The sequence below is a fragment of the Andrographis paniculata genome, unplaced genomic scaffold (genome assembly GCF_009805555.1).
Source record: "Andrographis paniculata isolate CXL003 unplaced genomic scaffold, ASM980555v1 Contig66END, whole genome shotgun sequence".
Lineage (NCBI taxonomy): Eukaryota > Viridiplantae > Streptophyta > Magnoliopsida > Lamiales > Acanthaceae > Andrographis > Andrographis paniculata.
In genome coordinates, this window is record NW_026137602.1 from 1,016,971 (window position 1) to 1,032,199 (window position 15,229).

Sequence of the window (15,229 nt, forward strand, 5' to 3'; positions counted from 1 at the left end):
TTGGCAGAATTTGGTGTTCGGTTACACCATTCGTCACCTTATTATCCCCAAGCCAATGGACAAGCGGAAGCAGCAAATAAGATCATTATTGGGATTATAAAGAAGATGGTTGAAGGGAACCCAAGAAAGTGGCATTTGTTATTGTCTCGGGCTTTATGGGCACACAGGAATACCAGAAATACGGCCACAGGGTTCTCACCGTACCAACTCACTTTTGGCCAAGATGCTGTTTTACCAGCCGAAATCCGAGTATCGTCTGGCCGAACAGAATTTACTGATGGTGATCTTACAAAAGAATACCAACAGCTTATGTTGCAACAGTTGGAGGATTTGGATGTTAACCGACTTCATGCAATAGGTCAAAGTGTGAAACAGAGTGAAATCAGAGCAAGGAATTACGGAAAGAAAGTTTTTTACAGGACATTCCAAAAGGGAGACCTAGTCTGGAAGACCATTCTTCCTACATATAAGAAAACTGACCAATTGGGAAAGTGGTCACCGAATTGGGAAGGACCATACATTATTCAAAAAGATATTGGGAATGGCGCTTTCATTATTGTAAATCATGAAGGTAAGAGAGTACATGATTGTATTAATGCTAAATATCTGAAGAGGTATTATCCTGCCTTTTCAGATAACAAAACTGCATGAAACAAAATATTATTCAGAACCCATTTATGGGGTTCGAACCTATTTAAAGGTTCATTTCTGTTAGTCATCATGTATTTGTGAGAAATGTTCTGCCTCTGGATCAGAATTTTCATCCCAATGAGTGGATATTAGTTCTGGTTCTTCTTCAATAAGATCTTCCAAATCTGGTCGGTACCTCTCCCATTGGCTTTGCATTTCGTCTAAATCTTGATTGGTACGTGCTTGCATATCTGTTATGGCTTGATATTCACGGTCAACAATGGTACGCAATCTTGAAAAGACTTTTCGTTGATTGGAAAATATATTATCCCAACCAAGGTCTGGAAGTATGGTTGCTGCGTGATGTTCAATCAATTCCATGTAATGATGGAGGTCAGGGATGCGGCTAAGGATGTCACGAAGAGTGTCATACCCCTCAATGATTTTTTCCATTAGGCGGATGACGCGATGAATGGTTCTTCTACCTCGTTGGGAGAATCGGAATTTGAAGTCTAGTTGCTTGAGTATATGTAACAAATCTTCTGCATGGCCACCAACAGGGTGATTACCTACAAAGAAGGGTTGAAGAACACCTTCCCAGTTGCTTGATGGAACATGAGGTCGGTCGTTCGCCATGTTTGTTAACACTTCAAGTGTTTTGGTTTTCAAAATATGCCTTGGAATTTGGTGTGTTTCTTAATATGTGAGAAACATTGTTCTTTTAAGGGAGGAGTTTGTTTCGGTTCCTCAAAAGTTGGAAATTGGAAGGTGATCCTTGTTTTGAGAGAAGAAGGAAGAAAATATATTACTAAGTCAAATCATGTTACAAAAGGGGAAGTATTACAAAAGTGCCCCTAGGGCAGTTTTTATATTTGTCCATTTGACCTCATCCCTGGATAGCCTTCTGGTATTAGCAGCCGTCTGATATCTTCTGATAAATTGAGATCGAGCTTGGGTTTTCAGCTCTTGATCCAATTCGGCCTCGTTCTTTGTATACCTCTCAAGCAGACGCTGCTCATTGGTAATTTGATTATCCAGGATGGACTTTTCTTTCCTTAGCTCCTGCAATTCTGCCTCCTTTTTCTGAATGGATTCATCAACTAGAGCCTTCGTGCTAAGGAGACCGCCCAACCTTCCAGTAGTTTGCTGAAGGGATTCTCGGGTCTTAGCCAAAGAATTCTCCAGTGTTGTTTGATCGAAGACAGGCTGGGGCGTTTCGGCTGACAGGAGTCCAATAACTAACACTTCAGTCTTGAGCTCAGTAAGTCTCTCCATCAGCCGATGCAGAATGGGGACGGCTGGCGATTCCGTCGGAGTGTAAAAAAGAAGGCCACCAACCGTCTGAATGAGTTTGTCCAAGAAGTCGGATCTTAATTCTGGAAGGGGATGGTTAATGGCCTCGGTGAATATAGTTTGGGCCTCCGCTGGAACCGGAACAGTCGATAGGATAGCTAAGTCCGAAGGCCCCTGCAAGTCTTACAGTTTCAATAAGTATTCCAAAGGAGGTGCAAAATTATTCAGGTGAAATATATGTTACCTCTGGGCGAACTGTTGTCATTGAGGGGGGCAACAATGAGGTCGGTCGAGTAGAGCGGACAGCTGGTATAACAGCAGCCGACTCGTCGGCTGCTGCGAATGGTCGCTGAGGTGCCGACCTGGGTCCCTATGGAAAGTAGTATGTAAAACAGTTAGTGTTTTTAGAAAGAAACATTGTGGCATGAATTGGTTTAATCTTACCAAATTCACAGAAGTCTCCGAATCGGACGAAGAAAGTTCTTCTATTTCTGGAGGTTGGGCTGCCACAGGTGGTTCTTCTGCCTGCCACTCGATTGCTGGAAGTAGGGCCGCTGTTGGCTGGTCGGCTGCTGGTTGGGCGGCTGCATCTAGGGCCACTGCAGCCGGTACCTCAGGAGCAACTGGGATAGCCGCAGCTGAGGTACTTTCGCCTTCCAGCGCGGCTGCATCCGATTGGACTATTTCGGGATCAGCAGCAGCAGGGATGTTGTCTTGAGGGTCAGCTTCGGCAAGGGCAGCCGGTTCTTCTTTCGAAATGGATGAGTCTGATGCCATGTATGGCGGTCGACCCATCTGAGAAGTAGTCCCCTCGCTGTCTGAAGAGACCCCTGCTGCTGATGCGATTGGTGAAGGTGTCTGTGAAAAGGTATGGAAATGTTGTTGTTAAATACACCAAGGTTGGTCATTAGAATCCTAAGTATTGCAGATGAGAGGACTTACTGGTTCTATAGGCAGTGCTGGTAAAGATTGCCTCCTGGTCGGGTGCCTGGTCCGACCGCTCCTCGGCACAGGAGGAAGAGTTTGCCTCCTTGTCGGGTCCTCCGCCCGACTGCTCATTGGCAAAGCGAGAAGTGGAGTAGGGGTTTGGAGATGAAGTGCCTGAGTCTGGACCAAAGGGACGATTGATTGGTCGGCTGGGGCTGGCGTCGTTTGTGTGGTCGGTGCTACCAAGGTCGGTTCTGGTGAATGAAATGAGTGAAATCAACGTTAAGATATAGTGAAATGGTTCACGGTTTTCAGAAAAATTACCTATTCGGGGTCGGGTCCTTGCTGACGTCCTAGTAGTTCCAGGGTCCGCCGGAGCTTGCTGGTCGGCCCCAGAGGTCGGAGGTGTTTGCAGCTGGGAAGCTTTCCTTTTCCGCATTGGGACGCTAGATCCGACTCCCGGGGCGGCTGTTTGTTGCTGAGTGCTGGTATGTCTAGCTGCCCCTAGAACCAATCCTTGGGGGGGAAGGAGTACGTTCAGCAACCGATCCTCATCAGGGGAAATCAGGGCCCATACAACCGACCACCATTCATTGAATGTATTTACAGTCTCAGGGTTGGAGCGGAAAGAAATATAAGAATTGGAAACTATATACGTGGTGAGCTGGGAGATATAAGAAGGAATTGAATTAGGTAGGACTCGTCGGTCAGGACTTTGAAAAATTATATGAGGACAAGCGACGGGTCCAGGGATACCTTGGCAGCAGCCGAACTGGCGCGCCATGAATTGAGGTTCGTAATTAAAGGTGCAAAAAGTTTTTTGCCCTTTTTTATCAAGTTTTTTACTGCTAAAAAGAGACCTGGGTTTGAGGGCAACGTCCCAGGCAAAAGGATAAGTGGGATGAGGACAAGGCTCAGGAGTCGGAAAAGGATTTGGTGCCGGAAAGGGCCAAAAGTGGTCGGGAGCATAACCCGCATATTTTTTATACATAGAAAATCGAGAGTTACTGCGGGTATCTGTCAAAATTGTGGTTATTATTGGGTCGGAGGATTGGAGTTTACTGCGTCTTGAGCAGAGTCGGTTGAGGGCTAATCCCAAATGTTTTTCGGATATTGGCATAGTGGGCGGAGATCCTAAGTTGAACGCGTTGGGGAAGTAAAGACGGAACCAAAGTTCTAAAAACCAAAAAGGACCCGACGCGGCAGTGTCTAATTTTCTATTATCATTATCTGTTAAACGAAGGCTAACTCTAGTGAGACCTTCAAACAGATTGGCTAAAAACAGAGTGCCAAGGGAAAAGAACCGACCTGACGCGATATGAATGGCCAGGTCGAGGTGAGAAGAAAGGACGCATTTAGAAGGGGAAACAATGACGTACCTACAAAGCCAAAAAAGAATAAAGGCAGTATGCTCCCGGTCGGTCACGGGGGTCCCTGGAGCCCCTTGCTGGTCAGTCGCGAACTTTGTCCAGCCCCATTCCTTCACGCCTTGTAAAGACCACCCTAGATGGTCTTCTGGTGGCTCCTGCCCATCTAGGGCTCCCATCACAGGGTCTTCACCCACGACTGGGAGATGAGCGATCATCGCTACATCCATAAGAGTCGGACCAAAGGGGCCCGACGGTAAGAGAAAAGTCCCATTTTCCGCATTCCAGAAGGCCGACATAGCTAGGAGCACCTTCTCGTGCAGATTGATCGGCATGGTGGACAATAGAATCGCTTGGTCGATTTTTTGAGATCGCCAGTGGGTCTGGAAGTGTTCTGATACCCGTCGATACCAAGAGCGATAAGGATCTTTTGGGTCTGTGAGATGGGTTTTGATGCTGTCTCGAATGCGAACTGCTTGGTAAGTAGGGTTGTTGACAGCCAAGGAATTTCGGGATTCCAAAACTTCCCTCATCCGATTTGAGTCTTCAGGAGTAGTGCAGTATGGGCGGATGGTCGGAGTTAGTACTTTCGAGGCTGAAAACGCCCTCTGGGAGGGTTCCGTCGAAGGGAAGGGCAGGAATGTATCGATTCGCCATGGCTAGAGTGGTTGAGATTGTGATTCACAAAGGCTCGTATTGCGGAAAGGGAAGTCAATCAGGAGTGTTGCAGTAACTGGTGCAGTTGCTAAGGGAATTTTTTCAAGAGGGTGGTGATTTATGAACTTCCAAACGTCGATTGATAAATGGCGTTTGAAAGTCCCTTGGCGGCGGGCAAGTTGTTACGTATGAAATTTAGAATTAGGTTAAAAAGCCCAAGGTAAAAGAAAAAATGGGCCTGGCAATAGAGTTGATTGAACTGGCTGAAGGACACCGTGGGGAACTCAAGGAAAAACGGTTTATTTCTAAGGAAAATACAGGTCGGGAGGTCCTCAGGTCGGGAGGTCCTCAAGACGGAAAGTCATCAGGACGGAAAGTCCACAGGTCGGAAAGTCCGCAGGTCGGAAAGACCTTAGGTCGGGAAGTCCTCAGGTCGGGAGGTCCTCAGGTCGAAAAGTCCTCAGGACGGAAAGTCCTCAGGTCGGGAGGTCCTCAGGTCGGGAGGTCCTCAAGATGGAAAGTCATCAGGACGGAAAGTCCGCAGGTCGGGAGGTCCTCAGGTTGGAAAGTCCACAGGTCGAAAAGTCATCAGGTCGGAAAGTCCTCAGGTCGGACAGGTCGGGAGGTCCTCAGGTCGGGACTCTGCGGCGGGACCAACAAGTCGGATGGTCTGTTAGTTGGGAGGTTTGTGGCCGAACTAAACAAGTCAGATGGTTTGCAAGTCGGTTATAGATTGGCAGTCGGGCCAGAAGGGCGGAAGGTCTGTGGTCGGCTCAAAGAGTGAAATATAGCGACAATTCTGGTCCGCTGAGGACACGTGTCAGCAGGAGAAGGGTTGGAAGACGGTTGGAAAGGAGACGTTGTAACCGTTCGGGCGACGGTTTTCAGTACAGTTTCCCAGGGAATATTTAAGGATTTGGATCATCATTTGGCAAGGCATCTTCAATCAACTTCAACAAAGCAAAGTCAGATTTGGGGATCACCACTTTAAATTTCAGTCTTTTATTTTCCAGTTTATTTTCTGTACCATACAGTGTTTAGAGATTCCTAATCTCAGGCACTAATTAATCAAGTTTAAGGATATTTTCTATATCTTTGAATTTTACTTTATTTTTGTTGAAAAATTACAACAGATTTATTATGAATAAATGAAAATAAGAGAAATAAATTCGAATTAAAAGAAATTATAATGAATATAAATAAGAAAAAATAAACTCTAATATATGGTAAAACTAAACCGCCAGAGAGACTATCTTTAGAAGATATGGCCAACAACACAACGGCATGAGAATTGCAGAGAGGACAAGGATGATTCCCGTAGCCACCGTCTTACGCAATCGGCATGGTACTCATGCTGGCAAGGCAGCCTGCCTATCTTTTAATGTGTTTGTTTGGGACTTTGGATTAGATTTCCACTATTTATTTCATTTTTTTCCCTCTAAAAACATCAAATCAAAAACATATTTTTTATATTTTATATTATACTAAAAATCAATTTTACATTCAAAACACCACATCAACAACTATTTATATCACATCATACAACTATTCAAATTCAAAATTTTTACTATTCAAATCCCAACTCAAAATCCAAACCCCAAATAAACACACCCTAATATGTGATGATTGGTTATACAAGGATAATCAATCTAGTTATCTCAAATATTATTTGTACTAGCTGTATATTATTATTATATATATAAAAAATTAAGAAAATTAACATAATATTAATTATATCATGATTAGGTAATATATTCAAATAATATTAAAAATTATTATGTTATCCTACGCCATAAATTAAAGGTTTTATACTTTTGTTATGGGCTATAGTTCAGATCCGACCGAATCTGATCTTTTGGATTTAATAAAAATATAATATAATATAATTTATTTTTTTTTTAACTATAATTCGAATGTATTAAATCACAAAACAATACGATAAATCATATATAAAAAAATAATCTATAGAAGCGCGATGTGAAGTACTTTTCAAATCTTCATACCCTATATATAAATGGGTGTTGGCTGTCAAAGGCTCGACTTACATTAGAGCTTTTTCACGAGTTAGTGCAAATTTGGTGTACAAGTAAAGTAATGCATTCAGCCTTGAATTGTCGTTACCGACCTCGCCCGCCACATCTTGAGCCGCCTCACGTGCAATTCTACATTCCACAACGACGAGGCCCAAACAACGTTAATGATTTAAGGCCTCCGAGGTTCCGGAGGCGGCAAGACAACGGAATCAATGGCGAGAGTTATTTAGTTGTCGCCGTAGCTAATAATGACAATGAGGACAGGGTGGATGGAGGAGGGTTATCCCAATCAACTATTTCGAATCACTTGAAAACGAGAAAGTGTAGCAAAGATGGTGGTGATGAGTCGGGTACTTGCGTGGTGTGCCAAGACAGGCTGTACGAGGTTGACACCGTCATCGGAATTTTGGATTGCGGACATGAATATCACCAGGGATGCATCAAAGAATGGCTTCGATCTAAGAATGTTTGCCCTCTTTGTAAAGTTGTTGGATTAGCCGTATATGATATGACGTGATCTGTTAGAAATTTTGGGGAAAAAGAATTTATCGAGTACGTGTATGGTCAAAGATCAAAGGGTTTGTTCCTCTTAAGTTTAATTCTTATACTCTCTCGTCCTACATAATTTGTCTCTATTTTTTACTTTTGTCTGTTCCACATAATTTTTCTTTATTTTCTATTTTTGTCAGTTCCACGTAACTTATTATTTTGTTTTTTGAAAATATAATTATACATTTCTTACATTTTAAATTTTATATTTTATAATTTTTTTAATCTTAAACTATTGAGTTATATTAATTTTACTCTATAATTATTTTTAATATAATAATTATTTTTACTAATAATTTTTTAATTACTTACTAATCATACTTTACCTAAATTTTCGTGTCCCAAATTATTCGGGACGGAGGGAGTATTTTTTTTTTTTTCAACTTACTATATCAAATCTTATTGTAATAAAAAAATTTATATTTTCAAACCCACTCTAAACTGAAACGAAAGTGTTATAAAAAATATTCGATACACTTCTGAAATAATATTTAAAAAATACAATATTCATATAAGAATTAACTGAATTTAAAGCCAACAATACAGAGATAACAGACCAACCCTCCCTATTATAAATATCATTTCAATTATATTTATTAACATATATAATCATATATTATTTAAATAATATTTTTTATAACGATTCTTTATAAATACTTTACATTATTATTTTTATTAATTAATTACTTATCAAATATGATTATTCCAAAAAAAATTATATATTAATTTATTAATTATATTTTTGACATAATTACAATGAAATTTAAGTTCAATTAAGTTATATGATGCACATTTATTTAGATGTCAAAATTTGAACTTAACTCATATAAATGAATTCTTTTAACTTAAAATATTTTAGATTTGAATTTGAGTATTTTGGATTTTTTAAAAGAATTGAGTAGACCTGAATTCAAAATGAAAAGTATTGTATTTGGATCAAGTCGGATTTCAAATTAATTTATTAAAATATAAAAATTAAATCATCGGATAATGTGAAACCAAAAATTTACGAGACTTAGACTTGATTTTACAATTACAATTAAATTGTACTTCGTTCATCTAAAATTATGTTCTTTTTTGTCATTAAAAAAATTATTTTTATATCCCTTTTTAAATAACAAATTAGATTTATATTTGTATTTTATACTATAAAATTAAAAATATCAATTATTACCCATCCGCTAACTTGTGTCCAAGAGTAAGATTATATTTTTGGATCCCGGGTAGGGATGGGAGTAGGCCGGGCCGCCTGTCAGGGGCCTACGGCCTGGCCTGATTTATTTGCTAGAAAGATAAGGTTAAAAAAAAATTTAAAACTTTTTTATTTAAATAGAATATGTATAGGCTTAAAAAAATAAAAGAAAAATCTTTTTAATTAATATGACTTACTTAATATTATTATTTTTTTATAAAAATATTTTTTATAATTATATATTAAAAATAACTTTCTATCTAATAATAATATTTATTAAATAATTTTAATTATAAATTTATTATAAAAAATAGAATTTTTTAATTTTTGTATATATTAAATAATTGTTTATACTTTATTTATTTTTTATTTCTAACTAAATTTGCAGATAAATAAATAAATAAAAATATCATGTAGTTTTTTAAATAGACTTGTAGGTCAGGTCACGCTTTTAAAAAAATCAGACTCGGGCTTTTAAAAAAATATTTTCAGGCTTATTAGGCCATCCACAACACAGAAACCCATCCAGGGTTTCTTTCCATTCTCTCTCCTGTGCCACGTTAGTTTCTCTCTCCGCCACGTCACGAAGAACTCCAACTATATTTTACATTCATATCAAAGAACCCTTTAAAATCTTTACTTTTTCCACCTCATTAAATATTTTATCTATTTATAAAATAAACTTATATTTTTTCATTATATTTTATTCTTATAATATTTAATTAAAATAAAATAATTATTTAGCATAAATAAATAAAATAAATAAAAATAATAATTCCACATCCACATACTAATTAAAAATTCAAACTTAAATTTAATAAAAAATACATAATATTACAATATATTTTTCAAATAAATTCAAACAAATTATTATAAATATAAATAAAAAAGTATATATTATAAATATTATTTTTAATATTTATTGAATAAAAAAGTGGACATGGCCCACAAAAATTGGAAGAAACGGTACACTCGCAATGTACCGTTCCTTATGTTAATTGGTGTTTTAATTTTTTTTTATTTAATAAATGATGACGTGGGAGGCGCTTCTCAACAAGCGTCTCCCGTTGTGGATGCCCTTAGGCCAGATATTTTTAAAACAGGCCAGACCTATTTAGCCAAAGTCTGCCCTGGTCCGGCCTATTTCCATCCCTAATCCCGGGTTGAGTACTAATAAATAAAACATATTTAAAAAATATTTAGGGTTTGTTTATTTGGTATTGTTTGGATAAGTATGAAAAATTGTATTCGTAATATAAAAATAATACTCCCTCCGTCCCACGACAAGTGACTTTCTTTTTTTTTGTCGGCCCCATAAAAAATGATATTTTTCTATTTTTAGTAAATTTAATTATTTTAAACATATTTAACAAGAGCATGGATCACGTGTTGATGTAGAAATTAATTTCAGCATTTACTGAATTAATCACAATAATTAATTAATTAAAATAATTAAATATATTATGATATTTTTTTTAATCAAGGTTAAGGATGAAATTTCAGTCTACTGATTTAAGAAATATAAATTAATTAAATTAAATTCATAATCTCTTATACATATGATCTACTCAAAACGCTTTTATTTATAGTTCTTTTCTCAATAAACAAATATTTTTATTTATATTTAAAACTTCTTATTTTTATAAAATCAGTTTTAAGTTAATTATAAATAAATAAATATTTTAGTTTATTTATATTTTATAAAATTTTATTTTTTACAAAATGATATTCATATTATATATATTTTATTGAGATATAATGCTAAAAATATTTAAAATATCAATAAAATACTCGTATAAAAAATAATAAAATAATATTATAATTTATTATTAATAATTTACTAATTTATACTACCTAAAATACCATTTTCCTAACTAAAAGGATCATCTTGACCGGGACGGATGGAGTATTTTTTGTATTAAATTATTGACATTTTGTTAGTGAATAAAATGTATATTATATATTGTATTAACGTGTGTATATTGTATTTTTTTATAATATTTACGATGAATCGTACCATCCGACACAGTAAGTGAACAAACTCATATTCTTATAATATTATTTAAAATTTTATAATAAAAAAAAGGAAGAAAAAGTTTTAGCTAATTGATTTGGTTGTTGTTTAAAAATGATTCGAAATGAGATGTTAATTCGATTTTTTGTATAAATAATATTTTTGATGTGGTGTTTTCTATAAGAACAAAATATTTTTATTAGAAATTATATAAATTGACTAATATTAATTTCAATTTAAAATTATAAAAGAACAAACTCTGTATTGTTTTCTTTTAAACTTCTGTATCTTCATCTAATCGTTTTACTTCCATCATCTTCGTCTTCTTCTTTCACTTGTCTTTTTATTGTTTTCAATTTAATTTTGTATGTATTTAAATTTTAATCTATATTAAAATTTTAATAAATTTTAAAGTTTAAGGTTTTTTTTTAGTTTTTTTCATGTTTTTGGGTCATTTTGGTGTTGGATTTGTATTTTAGAGTAGTTTATGTTAAGCGAGACTCGGTTCATTTGGGTTATCAAGTGATTTAAAATAAAATTAGATTGATCTGACTTTGATACGAGGAAAGAAAAAAAAAAAAAAAACTTATTGTTTTTGAAGATGAAGTTTCGAGTTGAAAATCGAATCTGAGAAATTGCAGATTTCTTGTAATACCCATAATTTAATCCAACACAAATACAATTCGAAAACACGACTTGAAAATATACGTTTAGTTTTAATATGTAAAAAGTATGATGAATATACATTGTTTGTAAACTTTTTAGACAAAAAAAAAATAATTAGCTTTTAGACAAAATCTTAATCTAAATTAGAAATTTAAGGTTTTTGTTTCTGAAAAGATATCCAATACTCTATAAATTAATAATTTAATATACTAATGAATTAATGGCCTCTTTACTTTGATATTTTTGTTTTTCAATTTCATTACTATTGCACAAAATATCACATTTAATTTACTATTTAAATTTAAAAAAAAAATTACTGAATAAACACACAAATATGTCTATAAACTAATCATTTAAAATTTCATAGTTTCAACTTTCAACACTAATAATCTATACAAATTCTAATGTATACACTTGTAAACTGTCGAAATAATTTCAATATAGATAGATTATAAATATATAGAAATGAGAACATAAGTGTAAACACACTACAAGAAAAAATCATTTTTGTAACAAAACGTTTTTGTCTCTAAATCTACTTTTTCCGTTACTAATAACATTAGAGACATAATTAAAAATGGAATTACGTTAGCTACGTGAACTTTAGGGACGAAATTTCGTTACAAATATATTATTTTTTTGTAGTGACAGTCTAAGGCCATCGAGGCCATCGTCGATAATAATGCACATTAATTTGATCCAATAATAATGTACTGATTATATAAATAGAATTTGTGTTCGAATTAATTGCAAGAATTGCACGATGAATGGAACATGCATGTCTTCCTCGTCTAAAATCTTTTAACATGATCAATTAATTAATGTAGTAAGAGCTTAGGATAGATTCTTTAATGGCTAAAAGTCTATTTCGAAGTTTTAATTAATTTGTTGAAATAATTAGACTTAGAAGCAAAAGCAATATTTGAGGGGAGCTTTCCCGGTCGATCTCATTCTCCTCGCCTTCTCCCTCACGGAAGCTTCTTCACGCCTACGTTTCTCCTCAGCCCTCTCTCTCGCCCCATCAGCTACATTACCAATCTTAGCTATCTTGCCGTAGTAATGCTTCAAATTTATCGATGTCCTCACCTCAATCTCCTCCTGCAATATCACTCGATCAATTTGTTTTGCACAACATAAAATTAATTGTATTCTCTTTTATTATTATCTCTAATTTCGACATTCCAATTTTTTCGGACTTTTCATTATTTACACAGAGTTTTCATCTTTTACCTTCTAAATATAATTTATAAAATCATTAGAAACAAAAATAATTGTCAAAATGGTTACAAATATATATATATATATATATCAAATTTATGCTACTTTAGAGATTGTGCCACAGATAAATGTGACAATAAAAATGGGTCGGAATGAATAGTTTGTATTCGCATATATAGAATGCATTTATAAATTTCATTTTATGAAATCTATTAGTAAAATAAAATGACTTTTATTGTCCTAATTTAAATTTTTAGTTGTAATTTAAAAAAATATATATATTTTTATATAGGAATAAATATTTATTAGTCCTATATGTAGCATCTTTGATTATTTTGTATTAAAACGGGTACAAAATAATATTATATCTAATTCATAATCGTTGAAAAATTCAAAATATTTTTACATATACTCATATGACACTAAGGTGAATTAGCGACATGACAATATTATCATATAAAAAATTTTTAAGGGATTGTGAATCAGATATAAAACTATCTGTCGGCAGATTTTAGTTGAAAAACCAAAATGATATAAGATACTAAGTTTGGAACTAAAATGTTTATCCCCTAAATTTTGAATTTAAATGCAATGGATGGATACACAAGGGGGACCTTTTTCCTTTTTATTCTTCGTGTTTCTTTCATTTTCTTGTGGTTTTCCCAAGCTTGAATTTCTCGTATGATGTTATCATACTGTTTTCGAATCTTCAATAATTGAGCTTCTTCCCAAGCATCGGAGCGGTCTCTTACATGCCTTTGGCCATCGGCCCCCGGTCTCAGAAAGGATGAGGATGATGGAGCACTTCTATCTTTTATCGATGATGGCAGCTTCCTTACCGAACCTAAATACCATCAACAAATTAATTGAGGACCACCATACGATTTTTGAATCACTCCAATAATTATTATAAAAATATGCACTTCAATACATCTGTTCTTCTAACATTATATTTCAATTGCGATGCTTAAAAAATAATAATAAAACACAAAATATTTTATACAAAAATCAAAAGATCAAAAAAAACTTTAAATACTTATTATAAAAAGATAAAAAGTCAATATTCAACTTAAAATGATATATTTTATATTTTTTACTCAAATTTACGTACTACACATCAAAAATTATTTCATCTAAAAATGTTGAGTGAACAGAGCATTTTGTAGTATTTTCAAAACAATATAACATAAATAAAATAAAATAAAAATCTATAAATAAATATAATACAAACTCGATAGACTCGTATAACAACCTAATAATCTAAATGATACAACTAAATGATAATAGAAATGTAATCTAAATAATAAATTAAATATCTAAAATATATTTAAAAATATCTCAAGTATATATCAAAATTTAATCATGTATTGAAAAAAAAAAAAGAAAAAAATCTTATTGTTACCTATTGGTAGTGGTGGGTGTTCAAAGGGCTCATGACATTTTTGGGTATGGGCCCTCTTGAGTTGAGGTAGCCGGGAAGTTTCTTGGTCGATGACATGAACGGCGTATGCAGAAGCAGCCATTGCAGCCGCCAAAGTGCTGTCGTCGGAATCATAAACGGGTCTCATCGAAACCAAATTAATTAATTAATTAAAGAAGGATTTTATATATATATATATTTATGGGTTGCAGTGAAGACAAGATAAGATTTTGAAATTATGCAAAGATGATGAGAGATTAAGAAATAAACGATGAAGGTGATGCAATTAGGGTTTTATTTTATATATGAATCCAACTTGTAAGAGTAAAAAGTAGTGAGAAAGCAAAGAATCTATGTAGCTTCCTTCCATCCATCATCATATACAGTTACGTTTGTCTCTCCACTCGCACAAGTCATCCGCATGCATATAATATATATATATATATATATGAATATGTCTGTTTGCTTTCTTAATTCCTTACGCCATCATCCTATTATATATATAATATAAACACTTATTAATTTGATAGTATCGTATTTATTGTCATATCTTCAATAAAAAAATATATTTATTTTTAATATATATTAAATAATTATTGTATCATATATTTTTGAAGAAAAAACATAAGGGGCTAAAAACACTACTAAATACATTGTACTCATCCTAAATATTTATATATATACACACAATAGATCACTTTTTTATACCCATCTATTTTTTTTTTTTTTTTGTTTGGGAGATTGGATTTTAAATTCACTATTCATTCCATTTTTTTCCCCTAAAAACATCAAATCAAATACCTATTTTTTATTTTTTATATTATATTAAAAATTAATTTTAAATTCAAAACATCGCATCAACAACTATTTATATCACATCATACAACTATTCAAATTCAAAATTTTTACTATTCAAATCACAACTCAAAATCCAAACCCCCAAACAAACACAAGGATTTTTAATTCGCATTTCTTGATTAATAAACAAACATGAGCGGAACTCAAACTCTTAACAAACAAAGCTCAAACATCAAATAAAAAAAATAAAAAAAATAAAAAATTGATTTATTACCCAAGCAATTAGTTTATTTTATGAAAATTTAATTAATCATAATAATTTATTAGTAAAGTTTATGTACAAATTTAAAATAAATTAGAATATATTTAGAAAATATATATTATATTTATGCTAGTTATTTTATTTAAGATATTTGTAGATTTTTTGTCTTATTTAGATGATTTGTACGTCATTATATATATATA

General features: G+C 33.7%; 1 protein-coding gene across 1 annotated transcript; it reads right to left on the reverse strand.

Moving 5' to 3' along the window:
• Positions 1-12,170: 12,170 nt before the first annotated feature.
• Positions 12,171-14,213, reverse strand: LOC127263087 (remorin 1.4). Its single transcript, XM_051292029.1, has 3 exons — positions 13,949-14,213; positions 13,161-13,390; positions 12,171-12,426 (listed from the first exon to the last, which is right to left on the reverse strand). Exons 1-3 carry the CDS (start codon positions 14,112-14,114, stop codon positions 12,232-12,234), a joined length of 591 nt encoding a protein of 196 aa, XP_051147986.1. The 5' UTR covers positions 14,115-14,213; the 3' UTR covers positions 12,171-12,231.
• Between the last annotated feature and the right edge of the window lie 1,016 nt (positions 14,214-15,229).

Excerpts from the sequence above, each read along its gene's own strand:
- LOC127263087 (XM_051292029.1), bottom strand. The coding sequence starts at position 14,114 with ATGAGACCCGTTTATGATTCCGACGACAGCACTTTGGCGGCTGCAATG. Across the intron at positions 13,391-13,948 it reads ACACCCACCACTACCAATAG|GTTCGGTAAGGAAGCTGCCA; the intron begins GTAACAATAAGA and ends GATGGTATTTAG. Across the intron at positions 12,427-13,160 it reads GAAGAATAAAAAGGAAAAAG|GAGGAGATTGAGGTGAGGAC; the intron begins GTCCCCCTTGTG and ends GTGATATTGCAG.